Source organism: Paroedura picta, chromosome 10 (assembly GCF_049243985.1).
Source record: "Paroedura picta isolate Pp20150507F chromosome 10, Ppicta_v3.0, whole genome shotgun sequence".
In the NCBI taxonomy this organism is placed as follows: domain Eukaryota; kingdom Metazoa; phylum Chordata; class Lepidosauria; order Squamata; family Gekkonidae; genus Paroedura; species Paroedura picta.
The window spans coordinates 3,487,361-3,507,364 of record NC_135378.1 but is presented as its reverse complement, the minus strand read 5'-3'; the positions used below and the strand labels follow the sequence as shown (position 1 = coordinate 3,507,364).

The 20,004-nt window shown below is 46.2% G+C and overlaps 1 protein-coding gene across 7 annotated transcripts in view; it reads right to left on the bottom strand.

Annotated features, from left to right (window-relative positions):
• PPP2R2C (protein phosphatase 2 regulatory subunit Bgamma) overlaps positions 1-8,348 on the bottom strand; it is a 208,899-nt gene extending 200,551 nt beyond the window's left edge. For 3 of the 7 annotated variants that reach the window (XM_077301539.1, XM_077301544.1, XM_077301542.1), the window contains exon 1: positions 7,807-8,346. Coding sequence is in view for 1 of the 7 variants with exons in the window: in XM_077301542.1 (XP_077157657.1) it covers positions 7,807-7,876 (70 nt within the window). In the remaining 6 variants the exon portion in view is untranslated. Of the gene's footprint in view, positions 1-7,806 lie in introns of all 7 variants that reach the window. The other 4 variants (XM_077301541.1, XM_077301540.1, XM_077301538.1 and 1 more) reach the window with 3 other exon arrangements.
• Between the last annotated feature and the right edge of the window lie 11,656 nt (positions 8,349-20,004).

Genomic DNA, 20,004 nt, shown 5'->3' with positions numbered 1-20,004 from the left:
AAGATTAAGGTAGGGAATTCAGGTGCTCTGAGGAAATCCCTGTTAATAAGGGAGTAAAACAGGGATGTGTGATGGCGCCTCTGCTGTTCAACCTATAAATGATGTGGTAGGAAAGTTGGAGGGCCCCCAGTTTATGGCACCTGGTATGTGCCAGACCCAGATTTCCATCCTCCTGTATGCTGATGGTATGGTGTTGATATCACTGACTAGAATAGGGCTAAAGAGACTTTTGGACAACCTAGGCTTATACTGCAAAGATCTGGGCCTGTCTATAAATTATCTTAAAACCAAGGTGATGTTCTTCAGGAAACGGCCAAAAATTTTTTCCTGGAGTATCCTGGGTACACTGATAGAACAGTGCAGCTCCTATAAATACCTACGTATAACATTTAGCGAAACATTAGCATAGAAGGCACACCTGTCCAGTTTGAGAGTCCTGAGGAGTATGTCCTGAGGAGTATGGGGGCTATTGTTAAATTCTCCTTCTCAAAAGGAGGCTGCTTGGTTAACCCCGCTATTAAACTATTTGGCAGCAAAGTAATATCTTCCATACTACATGGTGCAGAGATTTGGGAATGAGCAAGTGATTAACAACCTAGAAAAAATCCAGAACCTCTTTATGAGCAGGATTTTAGCACTTCCTAAAGGATCTCCAGTGGCTCTTATGAGGGCTGAACTGGGACTACCATCCATAAAAGCACGGGTCAACCTAATCACCATGAAATACTGGCTGAAATGTACATGGAAGAATTCTGATGTTGTCAGCAGTCTAAACTTAAAGCTCACTTCCATTAGCGATAGAATCCATCTAGCGTACATAAATAGTATTGTCTCACATTACTCTATTCCAGACAATCTAAACATAGAATCATAGAATCATAGAGTTGGAAGGGGTCATGCAGGCCATCTAGTCCAACCCCCTGCTCAACGCAGGATTAGCCCTAGCATCCTAAAGCATCCAAGAAAAGTGTGTATCCAACCTTTGCTTGAAGACTGCCAGTGAGGGGGAGTTCACCACCTCCTTAGGCAGCCTATTCCACTGCTGAACTACTCTGACTGTGAAAAACTTTTTCCTGATATCTAGCCTATATCGTTGTACCTGAAGTTTAAACCCATTACTGCGTGTCCTCTCCTCTGCAGCCAACGGGAACAGCATCCTGCCCTCCTCCAAGTGACAACCTTTCAAATACTTAGAGGGCTATCATGTCCCCTCTCAACCTCCTTTTCTCCAGGCTGAACATTCCTAAGTCCCTCAACTTATCTTCATAGGGCTTGGTCCCTTGGCCCCAGATCATGTTCGTTGCTCTCCTCTGTACCCTTTCAATTTTATCGACGTCCTTCTTGAAGTGAAGCCTCCAGAACCGCACACAGTACTCCAGGTGTGGTCTGACCAGTGCCGTATACAATGGGACTATGACATCTAGTTATTTTGATGTGATGCCTCTGTTGATACAGCCCAAAATGGCATTCGCCTTTTTTACCGCTGCATCACACTGCCTGCTCATGTTTAGTTTACAATCCACAAGTACCCCAAGGTCTCGTTCACACACAGTGTTACCTAGAAGCGTATCCCCCATCCAGTAGGCATGCTTTTCATTTTTCTGACCCAGATGTAGAACTTTACATTTATCTTTATTAAATTGCATCTTGTTCTCATTTGCCCATTTTTCCATTGTGTTCAGCTCTCGTTGAACTTTGTCTCTCTTCATTAATAAATATGTTAAAAAGTACCAGGGCGAGCACCAAGCCCTGAGGTACCCCGCTACTCACCTCTCTCCAGTCTGATGAAACACCATTGACAACAACTCTTTGAGTGCGGTTCTCTAACCAATTCCCTATCCACCTAACTATATGAAAATCCAGATTGCAGTCCTTCAACTTATCCATCAGAACATCATGGGGAATCTTGTCAAAAGCTTTACTAAAATCCAAGTAAATGACATCAACCGAATTTCCCCGATCCAGCAAACCTGTTACTTGGTCAAAAAAGAAAACTAGGTTGGTCTGGCAGGACATGTTGGAGACAAATCCATGCTGACTTCCTTGGATCACCAAATTGTCCACCAGATGTTTGCAGATCGCTCCCTTTAATATCTGCTCCATTATCTTCCCGACAACAGAGGTCAGACTCACTGGTCTGTAGTTTCCCGGGTCATCCTTCCTCCCTTTTTTGAAGATCGGAATAACGTTTGCTCTCTTCCAGTCCTCCGGGACATCTCCAGTCCTTAAAGAGGTCCTGAAGATGATGGACAAGGGCTGTGCAAGTTCTCTGGAAAGTTCTTTGAGTACTCTCGGGTGCATTTCATCCGGACAAGGGGATTTGAACTCATCCAGTGCAGCTAAATGCCTCTCGACAACCTCTCTATCCATGTTAACCTGCCACCCAGACACTGTCCTTTGGCTATGGCCATCTCTAGATGTGCCTAGACACTTTGACCTGTGGGAAAAAACAGATGTAAAATAGGCACTAAGCCTTTCTGCTTTCTCTGCATCCTCCATTAGAGTTTGTCCATCCGCACCCAACAGTGGGCCTATTGCCTCCTTTACTTTACGTTTGCTCCTCACATAACTGAAAAATCTTTTCTTGTTACAATGGGCTTCCCTGGCCAATCTTAGCTCACTCTCAGCTTTGGCCTTTCTGATGATTGATCTACAGTGCCTAGTAAATAATAAGGTCTGGAAGCTCAGTGAAGGAGCTCTGGAAATGGATCTATCAAATGGACGCAGTATTAGATGTTGATATAATTGCTCAGTCCAGAGCTGTCCCTCTTTTCAAACATTTCAAGAGAATCCACTGCAGATTATCGTATCTGGAGAGTTTGCCATCTTTAACGCTCAGGATGGCATTTACCCATCTAAGGTTCCAATCTCTACCTATAGCAGTGTGTAGTGGTCAGTTCTCGCATCTCTCCCTATCTGAATTCACCTGCATAGAAGACCTCACGCACTTTGATGAACCAAGAGGCAAGTTTATCAAAAGAATACTCCCTACCCACCTTAGGCCTCTCAAAAACTGAATATGTGATTTTTCTACTGTCTGATATCGATGCCCACGTTACCAGTAGAGTGGCACTGTTTCCTCTCGCTGTTAGGAAAATCAGGTCCAAATTGCAATTAGGATTAAAACCCAATAATTATGGGTCCTTTTTATCTGTGCAATTTTTATTACTATGTAGGAACTAAACTGACAACTTTTAAACTCTTCATGAACTTATCAGTTTTATGTCTTGATTTTAAATGATTTTGTATATTGTTAATTTATTTGATATGGCCTATGGCTGATTAATAAACTGTTGCTGGTGGTGGTGCGAAGTCGTGTCCGACCCATCGCGACCCCCTGGACAACGATCCTCCAGGCTTTCCTGTCCTCTACCATTCCCCGGAGTCCATTTAAGTTTGCACCTACTGCGTCAGTGACTCCATCCAGCCACTCTGTCGTCCCCTTCTTCTTTTGCCCTCGATCTCTCCCAGCATTAGGCTCTTCTCCAGGGAGTCCTTCCTTCTCATGAGGTGGCCAAAGTATTTGAGTTTCATCTTCAGGATCTGGCCTTCTAAGGAGCAGGCAGGGCTGATCTCCTCTAGGACTGACCGGTTTGTTCGCCTTGCAGTCCAAGGGACTCGCAAGAGTCTTCTCCAGCACCAGAGTTCAAAAGCCTCAATTCCGTTTTGGGTGCTTATGCCTCTGCATGAATAATTCCCCTCACCTCTGTCAAAATCAACCCTAAATGTCAAATTAAGTCAGTTGATTAGTATTCACACCAGTTGTAAACTTTTCTTCATCAGCTCTGGACAAAATCTTTCTTTCAGTTAGGTAATGATGGGAAAAAAGGATAGAGCCAGCATTCCCCATTCTTTTTCTGGCTCTTTTCCCATTAAAATAACTGAGCCTTGTCTTTTGCATCCCATAAATTCTCTTTCAAAAAGATTTAAGAGTGCAAATAACCATACAGGTCAGTAGTAGAGACTTGAAACATGTATATTCAAATGAGGATTTAAAATATTCTCAAATTAACTGTCTTGTTTTTAAAAGAAGAGATGCAAACTAAACAAGAAGCCTACAGACAGACTACTCCTGGTTGTTGGGGTGGAGTACTAAGGAAATGGGTATGTGTCTATGCTCTCTCTCCTCCCCCTCTAGAGCAGCGGTCCACAACCTTCCGGCTGCCGCGGACCGCTGTGACAGAGTGGGGGAAAAGGGCGGCCCGGCTCCCTCTCCCCGCCCCACCAGGCCGCCAGGAAATCGGCTGCTGAAACAGCTGATAAGCTTATGGCCCGGCAAGCCTCTCTCCCCCCCCCCTCCTCCCAATGCAAGAAGCTTGCCGGGCTGCAAGGTAATCGGCCACTTCGGCCGATTTGCTCGCGGCGTGGCGAGCTTCTTGCTGCGGGAGGGGGGGGAAGAGAGGCTTGCCGGGGGAAGAGGGAGCCGCGGCCTGGCACCGAGGCCTTCACGGCCTGGCACCAGGCCGCGGCCTGGGGGTTGGGGACCACTGCTCTAGAGGACTCTTAAGGAAAAGGGAACTACATTTTGCAAATAAACACAGTTGACACACAAGCCACCACCAAAGCATGAGTCAGCAGCATGCTCAGACTGCTCAATAAATGAGAAGTGTCCACAGTATCTGTCTTCTGAGGGATAAGCTGCAGTTTATAGAATCATAGAATAATAGAGTTGGAAAGGACCTCGTGGGTCATCTAGTCCAACCCCCTGCACTATGCAGGACACTCACAACTCTATCGCTCATCCACTGTAACCTGCCACCCCTTTGCCTTCACAGAATCAGCCTCTCCGTCAGAAGGCTGTTTAAAAATTTCCAGAGATGGAGAACCCACCACCTCCTGAGGAAGCCTGTTCCACTGAGAAACCGCTCTGTCAGGAACTTCTTCCGGATGTTTAGGTGGAATTTCTTTTGAAAGAATTTCATCCCATTCATTCTGGTCTGTCCCTCTGGGGCAAGAGAGAACAATTCTGCTCCATCCTCCATATGACATCCTTTTAAATACTTGAAGATGGTTATCAGATCCCCTCTCAGTCGTCTCCTCTCTAGGCTAAACAGACCAAGCTCCCCCAACCTTTCTTCATACGTGTTCGTCTCACCAAACTGAGAGCCAGTTTGGTGTAGTGGTTAGGAGTGCGGACTTCTAATCTGGCAAGCCAGGTTCGATTCTGCGCTCCCCCACATGCAGCCAGCTGGGTGACCTTGGGCTCGCCACGGTGCTGATAAAACTGTTCTGACCGGGCAGTGATATCAGGGCTCTCTCAGCCTCACCCACCCCACAGGGTGTCTGTTGTGGGGGGAGGAATGGGAAGGCGACTGTAAGCCGCTTTGAGCCTCCTTCGGGTAGGGAAAAGCGGCATATAAGAACCAACTCTTCTTCTTCTTCTTCTTCTCCAAACCCCTCACCATCTTTGTTGCCCTCCTCTGGACATGTTCCAGTTTGTCAACATCCCTCTTCAATTGGGATGCCCAAAACTGAACACAGTACTCCAAGTGAGGCCAAACCACAGCAGAGTAAAGCGGTACCATCACCTCCCGTAATCTGGACACGATACAGCCATTTGATACAGCCCAAAATCCCATTTGCCTTTTTAGCCACTGAGTCACACTGCTGACTCAAGTTCAATGTATGGTCTACTAAGACTCCTAGATCCTTTTCGCGCATGCTACTGCCAAGACAAGTCTCCCCCATCTTATATTGGTGTTTTTGGTTTTTCCTACCTAAATTTAGAACTTTACATTTGTTCCTATTGATCTTAATTTTATTCCGTTTAGCCCGCTTCTCGAGCCTGTCAAGATCATCCTATATTATGATTCTGTCTTCTGTTTTGTTTGCTACCCCTCCCAGTTTAGCATCATTTGCAAATTTAATAAGTACCCCCTCTAATCCCTCATCCAAATCATTCATAAATATGTTGAACAACACAGACCCCAGGACAGATCCTTGGGGTACTCCACTTGTCACTCAATACTCGTCATTGGGGTACTCCACTTGTCATTCTAGTCCTCTGACTGGCTTGGTGGTCTATAGCAGACCCCCACAATAATACCACTCTCATTTCCTACTCCTTTTATATTTACCCAAATACACTCAACTGAACTTTCATGCTCGGGTACCTGTATTTCTTCACAATTCCTAACATATATTGCTACACCTCCCCCCTTCTTTTCTTGTCTGTCCCTTCTGAAGAGATTGTACCCCTCAATTTTAGTATTCCAATTGTGAGCATTATCCCACCAAGTTTCTGTGATTCCTATTAGGTCATAGCCCCCTTCCTCTATTACAACTACTAGTTCCTCCTGCTTGTTTCCTATACTCTGTGCATTGGTGTAGAGACATCATAGTGTAGAGACATCATTTTATTGTGTTTTAACTATTTATGTTGTAAACCGCCCTGAGACCTATTGGGAGAAGGGCGGTCTAAAAATTAAATAATAATAATAATAATAATAATAATAATAATAATAATAATAATAATAATAATAATAATAATAATAGTCCATCCTTTCTGTGCCTCATGGTTTTGGTTTTTCAACTTCCTTGTAAGCTGGTAGTTCCCTGCTTATGTAACATTCCCTGTGGATTTGAGATCGTCTCATGTTCAGATCTTGCCATCACACCAAGTTCTGAATTTACGTCTCGCTCCCCCATTGTGTCTAGTTTAAAGCCCTCTTCACCAGGTGTGCAAAGGTCCTCCCAAAAATACTTTTTTCGTCCCTTGTGAGGTGCACGCCGTCTCCTGATAATAGCCCCTCATATTGACATTGTTGCCCATGTGAAATGCATTGGCCAAAGTGTCACCTCCTTCCAGGCTGGCACAATTCAGTTCCCATTCCAGTTGCAGCCACCTACATGATGTGCAGAGCTGCATGTCGAGGGCAGCACACTGCAGTTCTCTCTGGCCATCGTGTGCAACTCAAAAAGGAAATGACATTGACATCTGCTGTACAAACATTTCCATGCACAGACAAAAATGGATCTCAGGCAGGACAGATCACAAACCGACACAAGCATCCAGCCAGCCAAGGGAATGTAAAAGCAGAAGGCTGAGAGATTCCCCTCTTTCTTTCTCCTCGTCCTGCTGCTTGGTGCAACACGATCTGTGCTGACTGCCAACAATTTGGCAACATTTCTGGAGGCAGCATGATCCAACGGCTGCCAAGGGGCCTGGATGTGCACAACGCCAGCTTCCAGAAGATTCTACAAGCACAGTAGGTGATCTTGAGGCACACACAAGGGTGGTCACCTTGGGGATCATTCATGCTAATAAAGTTGCTTGAGGCAGCTTATTTTAAGACGACGATCTTTCCAAGAGCTCCCCATTGGCCACTGCTCATCTCATCTGAGGGATTAATGTGTTCACTATAAACCTCCAATATCCTTGCAGGGTTTTCACATCTGCCTGTGCTGCATCCCAGCAAGCCCCTCCCAGCCCACCACCCAAGCAGACAGTAGGACTGAGACGGAAGAGGCCGGCCTCTTCTCTCAGATCCCATGCAATTTATAGCTCAGACATATCGACACAGACAATTCTGTTTTCCTTCCAGGTGACCTGCTAGCCCGGCGGTGCTGCGGTCCACCACCTTCATCACTGTGCTCCCAGCTAGTCAAAGTGTCCCATGCCTTCCGCCTGCTTCCAGGAGCCTGGGAAGGCAGGGGCTGCAGCAGCAGCAGCATCTGTTAGGCAGGAAATGCTTTCTCATTCTATCGGACATAGTTCAACACGGGATCTTTTTGTTGTTGCCGCTTTTGCTTAGACCGCACGAGCAATTAAGAGCAGAAGACCTATTGGGGCAGCATCCGCCTTACCTTCAGTCACATCATTGTGGTTCCGAAGAAAGCCGTGCTTCATTCCCCGTGCGTCTGCGTCCTCGCCCATCAGTCAGCATGCCTGGCCGCAGGGCGCTGAGAGCATCCGCGGAGGTCGTCGCCAGAGCACCGTCCATGCCGCGGCCGCCTAGCAGAGCCTCAGGGCAGCGCGGGAGGCGGCGGAGGCGGCGGCGGGGCCGGCGAGCATCGTGAAAGCCGCGGCTGCCGCGGGGTCGCCAGGCGAACGAGCCGAGGGCCGGCCGCAGCGGAAGCTCCGGAAGTCAGACGCGCCACAAGCCGCGGCCCCGAGGCCCAGCGGCGGCTGCTCCGACGAGATGCGACGAGCCCGGCCAGCTGCAGACTGCAGCGCCCGTTGCCTGGGAGAAGCGCCGCGATGGCCCCGCTGCAGCTTCTGCTGCCATCTGCCTGTGCGGCAGCCCGGCAAGCCCCTCCCCGCCGCCACCCAGCCAGGCTACCTCGCGGGGCAACGATTTCAGGTCTCCTGCCTGGCCTTTAGGCAACGCAAGCAAGTGGACAGGCCCGGTGGAAGGGGCTCTCCCCAGTTCCCAGAGCAGCAGCAGCAGCAGCAAAGCACCCTTCGGGTCAGAGTGAAAGGACGTGTCTTAGAAAAGGGCAGGAAGGGCTGTGCAGCGCCTGGGCAGAAAAAGAAACAGCTGGAGGTGAGCTGGTTTTAGGCCAAAAGTCGTGAGATCCAATTGAGTCCTTGCAAACTGTAAGGCCTTGCGTTCTCTCCTCCCTACCTTATTCACGTTGCATCCTTGGACGTCTTAGCTAGAGGCCTAGCCAGAGAAAGAATATGACCTCGCAGCATTAACACAAGCATAAGAGTGTCAGGATGACCGCACGAGTTGTTAGAATTTTGCCTTGCATACAAGAGTATAAGAAAGAGAGAGAAACAGACCTATCCAATGGCAATACAATAAAATATATTAATAAAAGAAAGAAAAATGTCCTTTTTTTGTAGTTTTCCTTATCTCTTTATTCTGTAGGACCTGTCAAAACGGAATCCAGGTAATATCTGTTTTCAGTGAGATTTCATCAGTGACTCCGAGTCTTTGGTATATCAATTTTATCAGTATTGAGAATTTAAACCTTATAGCTTTAACCGCGGAGCGGATTAAATAAAACAGGCCTCCGTTGGCGGGCCCTGTCCGGGATGAGGAAGGGTGCCCATAGGCCCCTTCCCCCCCGGACTGACAATCGGAGGGGCCAATCGGATTGGGCAATTAGTTCCTTGCCGCCAGACTGACCAATTGCATTCGGCCGCCCGCCACCATTACCTGCTTCCCCTTCGAGAGGGCATGTCAGCCCCTCGGGGAATCCAGCGGCGCCACCGCCTGCGGCCATGGCTGCCAAGAAGACACATCGACGCCGCCCTGGAAAGCAAGCCGCGCCCAGCGGACCCAGCTCCAGGAGGCCCGGCACCGGTGGGGCTGGAGCGCGGCAGCGGTGGCTGAGCTGGCGGAGCCGGGGGTGGAGGACCCGGCAGCACTGGCGGTGGAGACAGCGGTGGCAGCGGCACAGGCGGCAGCGGCACAGGTAGGCCACGCCACGGGGGGGCGGGTAAAGCAGGCTTATTTTCTAGTATAATAATTATATAATACTGGCCACAAGGTCACATAAATATGTTATTACAGACCGGTATCCCCATACCTATGTGAGCCTGTGGCCAGTAGATGAGCGATTGGGATGTGAGTGTCTTGCATAGTGCAGGGGGTTGGACTAGATGACCCAGGAGACCCCTTCCAATTCTATGATTCTATGATTCTATGATCATAGAATCATAGAGTTGGAAGGGGCCATACAGGCCATCTAGTCCAACCCCCTGCTCAACGCAGGATCAGCCCTAAGCATCCTAAAGCATCCAAGACAAGTGTGTATCCAACCTTTGCTTGAAGACTGCCAATGAGGGGGAGCTCACCACCTCCTTAGGCAGCCTATTCCACTGCTGAACTACTCTGACTGTGAAAATTTGTTTCCTGATATCTAGCCTATATCGTTGTACTTGAAGTTTAAACCCATTAATGCGTGTCCTTTCCTCTGCAGCTAACAGAAACAGCATCCTGCCCTCCTCCAAGTGACAACCTTTCAAATACTTAAAGAGGGCTATCATGTCCCCTCTCAACCTCCTTTTCTCCAGGCTGAACATTCCCAAGTCCCTCAACCTATCTTCATAGGGCTTGGTCCCTTGGCCCCAGATCATCTTTGTCGCTCTCCTCTGTACCCTTTCAATTTTATCTACGTCCTTCTTGAAGTGAGGCCTCCAGAACTGCACACAGTACTCCAGGTGTGGTCTGACCAGTGCCGTATACAACGGGACTATGACATCGTGTGATTTTGATGTGATGCCCCTGTTGATACAGCCCAAAATGGCATTTGCCTTTTTTACCGCTGCATCACACTGCCTGCTCATGTTTAGTTTACAATCCACAAGTACCCCAAGGTCTCGTTCACACACAGTGCTACCTAGAAGCGTATCCCCCATCCAGTAGGCATGGTTTTCATTTTTCTGACCCAGATGCAGAACTTTACACTTATCTTTATTAAATTGCATCTTGTTCTCATTTGCCCATTTTTCCATTGTGTCCAGATCTCATTGAACTCTGTCTCTATCTTCCAGAGTATTTGATAAATATGTTAGAAAGTACCAGACCGAGCACCGAGCCCTGAGGTACCCCGCTACTCACCTCTCTCCAGTCTAATGAAACACCATTGACAACAACTCTTTGAGTGCGGTTCTCTAACCAATCTGAAAATCCAGATTGCAGTCCTTCAATTTATCCATCAGAATATCATGGGGAATCTTGTCAAAAGTTTTACTAAAATCCAAGTAAACGACATCAACCGAATTTCCACGATCCAGCAAACCTGTTACTTAGTCAAAAAAGGAAATCAGATTGGCCTGACAGGACCTGTTGGAGACAAATCCATGCTGACTTCCTTGGATCACCAAATTGTCCTCCAGATGTTTGCAGATCGCTCCCTTTAATATTTTCTCCATTATCTTCCCCACAACAGAGGTCAGAGTCACTGGTCTGTAGTTTCCCAGGTCATCCTTCCTCCCTTTTTTGAAGATCGGAATAACGTTTGCTCTCTTCCAGTCCTCCGGGACATCTCTAGTTCTTTAAGAGGTTCTGAAGATGATGGACAAGGGCTGTGCAAGTTCTCTGGAAAGTTCTTTGAGCACTCTCGGGTGCATTTCATCCGGACCAGGGGATTTGAACTCATCCAGTGTAGCTAAATGCCTCTCGACAACCTCTCTATCCATGTCAACCTGCCAGCCAGACACTATCTCTTGGCTACTGCCATCTCTAGATGTGCCTAAACCCGTTGACCTGTGGGAAAAAACAGATGTAAAATATGCGTTGAGCCTTTCTGCTTTCTCTGCTTGTTACAATGGGCTTCCCTGGCCAATCTTAGCTCACTCTCAGCCTTTCTGATGATCGATCTACAGTGCCTAGTAACCTGTAGGTACTCTTCTTTAGAGCTCTGTCCTTCCCTCCATTTCCTTTTCTTTCTTAGTTCCTCTTGAAGTTCCCTGTTCATCCAAATAAGCTTCTTAGAGCCCTTGGCGTGTTTTCGTCTTTCTGGGATAGTCATGGATTGAGCATGCAATAGCTCTTGTTTGAGTAGCGCCCACCCTTCACATGCTCCCTTCCCTTCCAGCATTCTCGTCCATGGTATGACGCTCATCATGTCTCTGAGTTTATTAAAGTTTGCCCTACGAAAATCCAACATCTGCGTCTGGCTACAACCTTCCTTGCCCCCGCCCCACCTCCTTCACCTCATCCACCAACTCTTGCCTGTTGGTCAGTATTAAGTCCAATATGGCTGAACCTCTTGTGGGTTCATCTACCATTTGATAAATGAAATTGTCAGCCAGGCAGGTCAGAAAGTTGCATGACTGAGGACGCTTCGCAGAGTTTGTTTCCCAGCACACATCTGGGAAATTGAAGTCGCCCATGATTACATGATCTGCAGCCAAGTAACTGTGCAATGCCCCCTCAGCTCTGCGTTGGCAACAGAGAGTCATCCGCTGATCAGTTTACCTCCCTGGTCACCAGAAATTCAGGAACAGCAGGAAGAAGACAAGGAGGGAACAGCAAGACAGAAGGTGTAGTACTAAGTTGACAGCAAAGCAACAGTTCCATATTAATAGCTAAGAGGTTTCTTTGTAGGAGCAGGGCTGCGGAGGATGGCACATGTTAAACAAGATGCTTAAAAGCAGCCAACAAGGGAGAGACTTTGTGGAAGCAAGGTGTATGTAGTCACAGGCCCTGCAGCCTATATTCTGGGCTGATTTCCCTACATCTGACCTTAGGCTGGATCTTAGACACTATGCTTTCCAAATTTCCTTTGGATTTCATAGAATCATAGAGTTGGAAGGGACCTCCAGGGTCATCTAGGCCAATCCCCTGCAAAATGCAGGAAATTCACAATTGCCTGCCCACCCACAATGACCCTGATTCCATGCCCAAATGATGCCCCCTCCCCCCTAGAAAAACCACCAGAACCCCTGGGAAGTCTGCCCTGGATTAAATATGCCTCCCGACCCCAAAGTGATGATCAGCATTTTCCTGGGCATGCAAGAAAGAGCCACAAGAGCCAAGTATGGACCCAATCCAGCCACTTATCTGTCTAAATTCAAAGAATCAGCATTTCTGTGAGTTGGCTATCTACTTAAAAACTTTCAAGGAAGGAGAACCTCCCATCTCCCAAGGAAGCCTGTTCCACTGAGGAACTGCTCTTAACTGTCAAGAACTTCTTCCAGATGTTTAGCTGGAATTTCTTTTGAATTAATTTCATTACATTGGTTCTGCTCCTACCCTCTGGAGTTGGTATGTTATTGTTATATTGATATTGTTCTATGTAAACGTTCTAAACTGTTTTATGTAAACCTCCCAGAGCCCTTGGGAATCTAAATAAATAAATAAACAGAAAACTATTCTGCTCCAGCCTCCATGTGACAGACCTTCAGGTACTTGAATATGGCTATCAAATCACCTCTTAGTTATCTTTTCCATGCTAAGCAGACCAACCTCTTTCAACCTTTCCTCATATGTCTTGGTCTCCAAACCTTACCATTTTTGTTACCCTTCTCTGGATGCACTCCAGAGCAGTCTACAGCGGTACCATCACCTTGTGTAATCTGGACAACATACTTCTTTAGATACAGCCTCAAATCCCATATGCCTTTTTAGCCACCAAGTCACACTGCTGGCTCATATTCAGTCTATGGTCTATTAAGACCCCCAGATCATTTTTGCACATACTACTGCCAAGACAAGTCTCCTCCATCCTATAATGATGCATTCAATTTTACCTACCTAAATGCAGAACTTTCTTGTCCTGCATCTATCACTATTGAAATTCATTTTAGCCCAGATTTCCAGCATGTCCATATCATCCTGTATTCTGATTCTGTCTTCTGCTGTGCTTGCTACCCTTCCCAGTTTAGTATCATCTGCAAATTTAATTTAAGTATCCCCTCTAATCCCTCATCCAATTCCAAATCATTTATAAATATGTTGAACAACACAGGCCCCAGGACAGATCCCTAAGGCACTCCACTCTTCCCTCCTCTCCAAGAGTATGATAAACCATTAACAGGCACACTTTGGGTGCAATCTGTCAACCAGTTATTGAATCACCTAACAGGATCCATACCATATTCACCAATTTATACACAAGAATATAATGTAGAACTTTATCAAAAGCTTTACTAAAATCCAGATAAACTATCTCCGTAGCATTCCCCTGATCCAGCAAAGTAGTAAGTTTCCCAAAAATAGATAAGGTTAATATGACATGACTTGTTCTTAAGAAAGCCGTGCTGACGTCCACTCTAGCTACTAAAGGACTGACTGACGGATTCTTTGTTCTAAAATTTTGCCAGTTATTAGACGTCAAGCTAACAGGTGGGTATTTACCCGGATCCTCCTTTCCCCCCAGATTTGAAGATGAGAATAACATTTGCCCGCCTCTAATCTTCTGGCACCTCACCAGTTCCCCAAGAATTGTCAAAAAATAATGGACAGAGGTTCAGAGATATCAGCTGCAAGTTCTTTTAGTACTCTTGGATGCAGTTCATCTGGCCCAGAAGACTTTGTTTCATTTAAAGAAACTAGGTGTTTGTGGATTGCTCCAGCAGTGACCCTAGGCTGCAACTCCCATCCCTCATCACGTGGTATGATTTTGCCACAATGACCTCAATTTCCTTTGCAAGAGAAGACTGAGGAAAAGTACGGGCATTTCCGCACCCTTTAAATGTAGTGAAATGCTTATCTTAGGTAGTCGTTATATTCCAGCCCTTCCATATGACATCGCCAACATGCAGCGTCTGGGCAGTAACCAGCTGGCTACATCTCCATTTTAAAGCACTAGATGGTGAGTCCCAAAAAGTAGGATTAGCACTAGCTAATGGAAAGCAACCAGCAGGCAACCAGCGGAGGGAAGTTATGGAGGTTAAAACGTGTTAAAGACGCCTGCCTCGTCCCACCCTCGCACCCACCTCGCTCTCCCTTGTTCCAAGGGACAGGAATGTCTTTTTAAAAATGCTTAACATCCTGGAGCAATGAACAGGCAGACAAGCCTATTCAAGAATACTGAAAATAAGAAACCAGTGTCATTCAACACCACATTGAATTTTAGCTCAGATCTAGACAAAACAACTACAGCTGATGAAACATCCTGCACTTTGCCAGAGACACTAACTAATGGCTCCCACAATTCAAGAGTTAAAGGGAAAAGTGATTTTTAAGAGCAGGACAGGCCAATGAGGTCAGGCACCCACATCCAGCAATGGGAAGAGATCTCTCAGAACCAACATGTAGTAAATTTATCTAAGGCCAGATTTAAACCAATAGAACTTTCAGTATTAAGTAATGGATTATCATTTGTTCCCACCCCACCTGTCAATAAATTTCAATTAATGGCAAAGATGCAATTTTTGTTCAGGAAAATTAGGCTAGATTACTTTAAAGAACATGTAGATAATTCTAATAAGCCAGTAGTATTAGGGGCATACCCTTCTTTCTTTCTGGTGCCCTGACCAATGAGAGAGCAGTATTTTCTGACCAATGAGAGACCAGAGGAGGAGGGTGTAAGGGCCTGAACACGTGATCTGGATGGCCCCTCCTCCTCTGAAATGGCAGGGAGTGCAATTCTGTCTTGCTGTAGCTTGAGTTATGGTTTAATTTAAATAGATTAATTTTGGATCTTTGAAGCTAAAAACCAGCCCAACAGGGCAGGCTCTTATACGGGTTTACAAGAAGAGTCTCCCAGCACAAGCACATAGGGGAAAAACTGATCAGAATGTCCCATGGTTGATGCTTAAGCATTGTCTGTATTTTTTATCCTTGTTAATTTCAAAGCATCATAGCATGATTAAAATAAGCAGATTATTCTTGGATCTTTGATGCTAAAAAACTAACCCTGCAGGGTGGGTTCTTGTACATATTTACAAGAAAAGTCTCCCAGCAGAAGCACATAGGGCGAAAAGCGGTCAGAATGTCCCATGGTTGGCACTTGAACAGGGTCTGTAGAATACTGTACCAGGCCTCTGCTCCTGATGCACAGCCTGTGTGCTGATAGTCACCGATGCTGATAGTCCGAGATGCATTTTATTTTTGGAGGGTGGGAATCGATGGGGATGAGTCCCTATCCAGACGTCCTACCCCTTGCTGCTTCAAACAGAGGCTGTCTGGAATCTGTTTGTACAGCTCCCAGGCTGGCCCTCAGTTAATGCCCCCCCCCCACACACACACACTAAATGATGTGCAGAGACCACACCGTGTCTGGCTGAATTTTTTAAAATATATAATTTTATTTATTTCATGGAAAGGGTGGGGGGGCGGTGAAGGGTTTGATATAAGTATACAGTGCAGGGAAAGAGGGAGAGGGTCGGCTCAGACTGAGTCCGCACAGGAGGGTCTGCCAAAAGGGCCTTCTCCCAAAGCGCCGCCTTTAACCTTGTGGCTCTATCAGAGCAAGCCTTTGGGGTAAACTTCTGGCAAATAGCAAATGAAGGTACGGAGTGGCTCTCAAACAAGCAAATAAGGCAGCGGTCATGCTCATCCGTCACTGGCATCTTCACAGCGCATTGGCCGCATTTCTTAAAAATAGCCTTAGAAGACATTCTCAAGAAAAAACTAACTGACGCAGTAAGAAAAGTGAGGAGACTAGCAAGAGACATCCACTAATCGCGGCGGCAAAAAGAGAACTGAGGAGGGTGGGCGCTCCACCCCGTGTCCTTGTGACTGGTGTGCGGGAAACCCTACGCATGCGCAGTTGCGGTGCGCCCTCTTTGGAGACTTTTGGCTAGGGAAGTTCCGAGCAGCAGGCCTGCGCGTGCGCAGTCCCAATGTGGGACTGCACGGCAAGACGGAAGATGAACATCGTTGTTATCACACTGTGCTTTGGTGAACATTGTTTATCTGCTTTCTTTTGCAGAAGACAGGAACATTCTCAGGAAAACATGCTCCTTCACGTTTTCTAGTTTCTCTGGTTTCTGAAATGACCAGACACTCCCACCCCAAATACACACACACACATACCCTCTCCTTCCCTAAGCACAACTCATCACAGCAAGGCTTTCCTCGCATCTGGATCCATTCTCAAATACCTCGGTTTAAATTAATTTCAGATAACTGGCTTAATTATTTACAGTTCCCAGCAACCTTCGTTTTGTAATATTTCATTTAATTTCCATCTAAATTGTAGTAGGTGTTAAGAACCAAATTTACCAAGTTGTGGTAAGAAAATGTATCCTATGAGTGAGGGAGAACAATTTCCCTTTACCGAATTCTAACAGCGTTTATAATTCTGCACACTTCTTTCATGTCATGCCCTTCAATATGTGGGGGAAATCTAATCTTTTGTACTTACTTGTGGTTTTCCCCAGTGCTGGATTCTGCAACTTGGCTTAGATCTTCCACAACCAAAATGTTTACAGCAGGGGTAGTCAAACTGCGGCCCTCCAGATATCCATGGACTACAATTCCCATGAGCCCCTGCCAGCAAATGCTGGCAGGGGCTCATGGGAATTGTAGTCCATGAACATCTGGAGGGCCGCAGTTTGACTACCCCTGGTTTACAGTTTATAACACATTTATTGCAAACATCTGGTTTTGTTTTACCTAGAGTTTTAAATGTTCATACTGATTTAATTGCTCTGGTTTTAATAATGTGAAAGGTGGCCTAGACAATGACTAAATAAATTTAGGTGTCTAGATGGCACAACCTTTGGAGATCCAGGTCACAGATACAGAGGCTAAACCATGACAAGACACTTTGTCTTCTCTAAGTCTCCAGAGACTTTCCTTTTTTGGAAGGAATTCTTGAAATGACAAAAGCTATTTGTGAAAAGCCAGCTTCCATCCCTGCCACCACATGAACACACTGTAGGAGCTCTAAGAAGCATATTTGGATGAACAGAGAACTTCAAGAGGAACTAAGAAAGAAAAGGGAAATGTTCAGGAAATGGAGGGAAGGACAGAGGTCTAAGGAAGACTACCTACAGGTTATTAGGCATTGTAGATCAATCATCAGAAAAACCAAAGCTGAGAGTGAGCTAAGAAAAATGAACAGCATGCCTACTGGATGGGGGATACGCTTCTAGGTAACACTGAGTGTGAACGAGACCTTGGGGTACTTGTGAATTGTAAACTAAACATGAGCAGGCAGTGTGATGCAGCGGTAAAAAAGGCAAATGCCATTTTGGGCTGTATCAACAGGGGCATCACATCAAAATCACAAGATGTCATAGTCCCATTGTATACGGCACTGGTCAGACCACACCTGGAGTACTGTGTGCAGTTCTGGAGGCCTCACTTCAAGAAGGACGTAGATAAAATTGAAAGGGTACAGAGGAGAGCGACGAAGATGATCTGGGGCCAAGGGACCAAGCCCTATGAAGATAGGTTGAGGGACTTGGGAATGTTCAGCCTGGAGAAAAGGAGGTTGAGAGGGGACATGATAGCCCTCTCTAAGTATTTGAAAGGTTGTCATGTGGAGGAGGGCAGGATGCTGTTTCTGTTGGCTGCAGAGGAGAGGACACGCAGTAATGGGTTTAAACTTCACGTACAACGATATAGGCTAGATATCAGGAAAAAAAAATTCACAGTCAGAGTAGTTCAGCAGTGGAATAGGCTGCCTAAGGAGGTGGTAAGCTCCCCCTCATTGGCAGTCTTCAAGCAAAGGTTGGATATACACTTTTCTTGGATGCTTAGGGCTAATCCTGCGTTGAGCAGAGGGTTGGACTAGATGACCTGTATGGCCCCTTCCAACTCTATGATTCTATGATTCTATAAGATGGGCCACTGTAAGAAGAAAAGATTTTTCAGTTATGTGAGGAGCAAACGTAAAGTAAAGGAGGCGATAGGCCACTGTTGGGTGCGGATGGACAAACTCTAACGGAGGATGCAGAGAAAGCAGAAAGGCTCAGCACCTATTTTACATCTGTTTTTTCCCTCAGGTCAAAGGGTTTAGGCACAACTAGAGTTGGCTGTAGCCAAGGGATAGAGTCTGGTGGCAGGTTGACATGGACAGAGAGGTTGTCGAGAGGCATTTAGCTGCACTGGATGAGTTCAAATCCCCTGGGCCGGATGAAATGCATCCGAAAGTGCTCAAAGAACTTTCCGGAGAACTTGCAGAACCCTTGTCCATCATCTTCAGGACCTCTTTAAGGACTGGAGATGTCCCGGTGGACTGTAAGAGAGCAAACGTTATTCCGATCTTCAAAAAAGGGAGGAAGGATGACCCGGGAAACTACAGACCAGTGAGTCTGATCTCTGTCGTGGGGAAGATAATGGAACAGATATTAAAGGGAGCGATCTGCAAACATCTGGAGGACAATTTGGTGATCCAAGGAAGTCAGCATGGATTTGTCTCCAACAGGTCCAGCCAGACCAACCTAGTTTTCTTTTTTAACCAAGTGACAGGTTTGTTGGATCATGGAAATTCGGTTGATGTCGTTTACTTGGATTTTAGTAAAGCTTTTGATAAGGTTCCCCATGATGTTCTGATGGATAAATTGAAGGACTGCAAATTGGATTTTCATATAGTTAGGTGGATAGGAATTGGCTAGAGAACCACACTCAAAGAGTTGTTGTCAATGGAGTTTCATCAGACTGGAGGGAGGTGAGTAGCGGGGTACCTCAGGGCTCGGTGCTCAGCCCGGTACTTTTTAGCATATTTATTAATGATCTAGATGAGGGGGTGGAGGGACTACTCATCAAGTTTGCAGATGACACTAAATTGGGAGGACTGGGAAATACTCCAAAAGATAGAGACAGAGTTCAACAAGATCTGAACACAAAGGAAAAATGGGCAAATGAGAACAAGATGCAATTTAATAAAGATAAGTGTAAAGTTCTGCATCTGGGTCAGAAAAATGAAAAGCATGTCTACTGGATGGGGGATACGCTTCTAGGTATCACTGTGTGTGAATGAGACCTTGGGGTACTTGTGGATTGTAAACTAAACATCAGCAGGTAGTGTGATGCAGCGGAAAAAAAGGCAAATGCCATTTTGGGCTGTATTAACAGGGACATCACATCAAAATCACAAGATGTCATAGTCCCATTGTATACGGCACTGGTCAGACCACACCTGGAGTACTGTGTGCAGTTCTGGAGGCCTCATTTCAAGAAGGACCTAGATAAAATTGAAAGGGTACAGAGGAGAGAGACGAGGATGATCTGGGGCCAAGGGACCAAGCCCTATGAAGATAGGTTGAGGCACTTGGGAATGTTCAGCCTGGAGAAAAGGAGGTTGAGAGGGGACATGATAGCCCTCTTTAAGTGTTTGAAAGGTTGTCACTTGGAGGAGGGCAGGGTGCTGTTCCCATTGGCTGCATAGGAAAAAACGCACAGTAATGGGTTTAAACTACAAGTACAACGATATAGGCTAGATATCAGGAAGACATTTTTCACAGTCAGAGTAGTTCAGCAGTGGAATAGGCTGCCTAAGGAGGTGGTGAGCTCCCCCTCACTGGCAGTCTTCAAGCAAAGGTTGGATACACACTTTTCTTGGATGCTTTAGGATGCTCTGGGCTGATCCTGCGTTGAGCAGGGGGTTGGACTAGATGGCCTGTATGGCCCCTTCCAACTCTATGATTCTATGATTCTATGAAAGGCAGAAAATATGTGTAGGATTCAGTATGTGTCCTGTTACTTC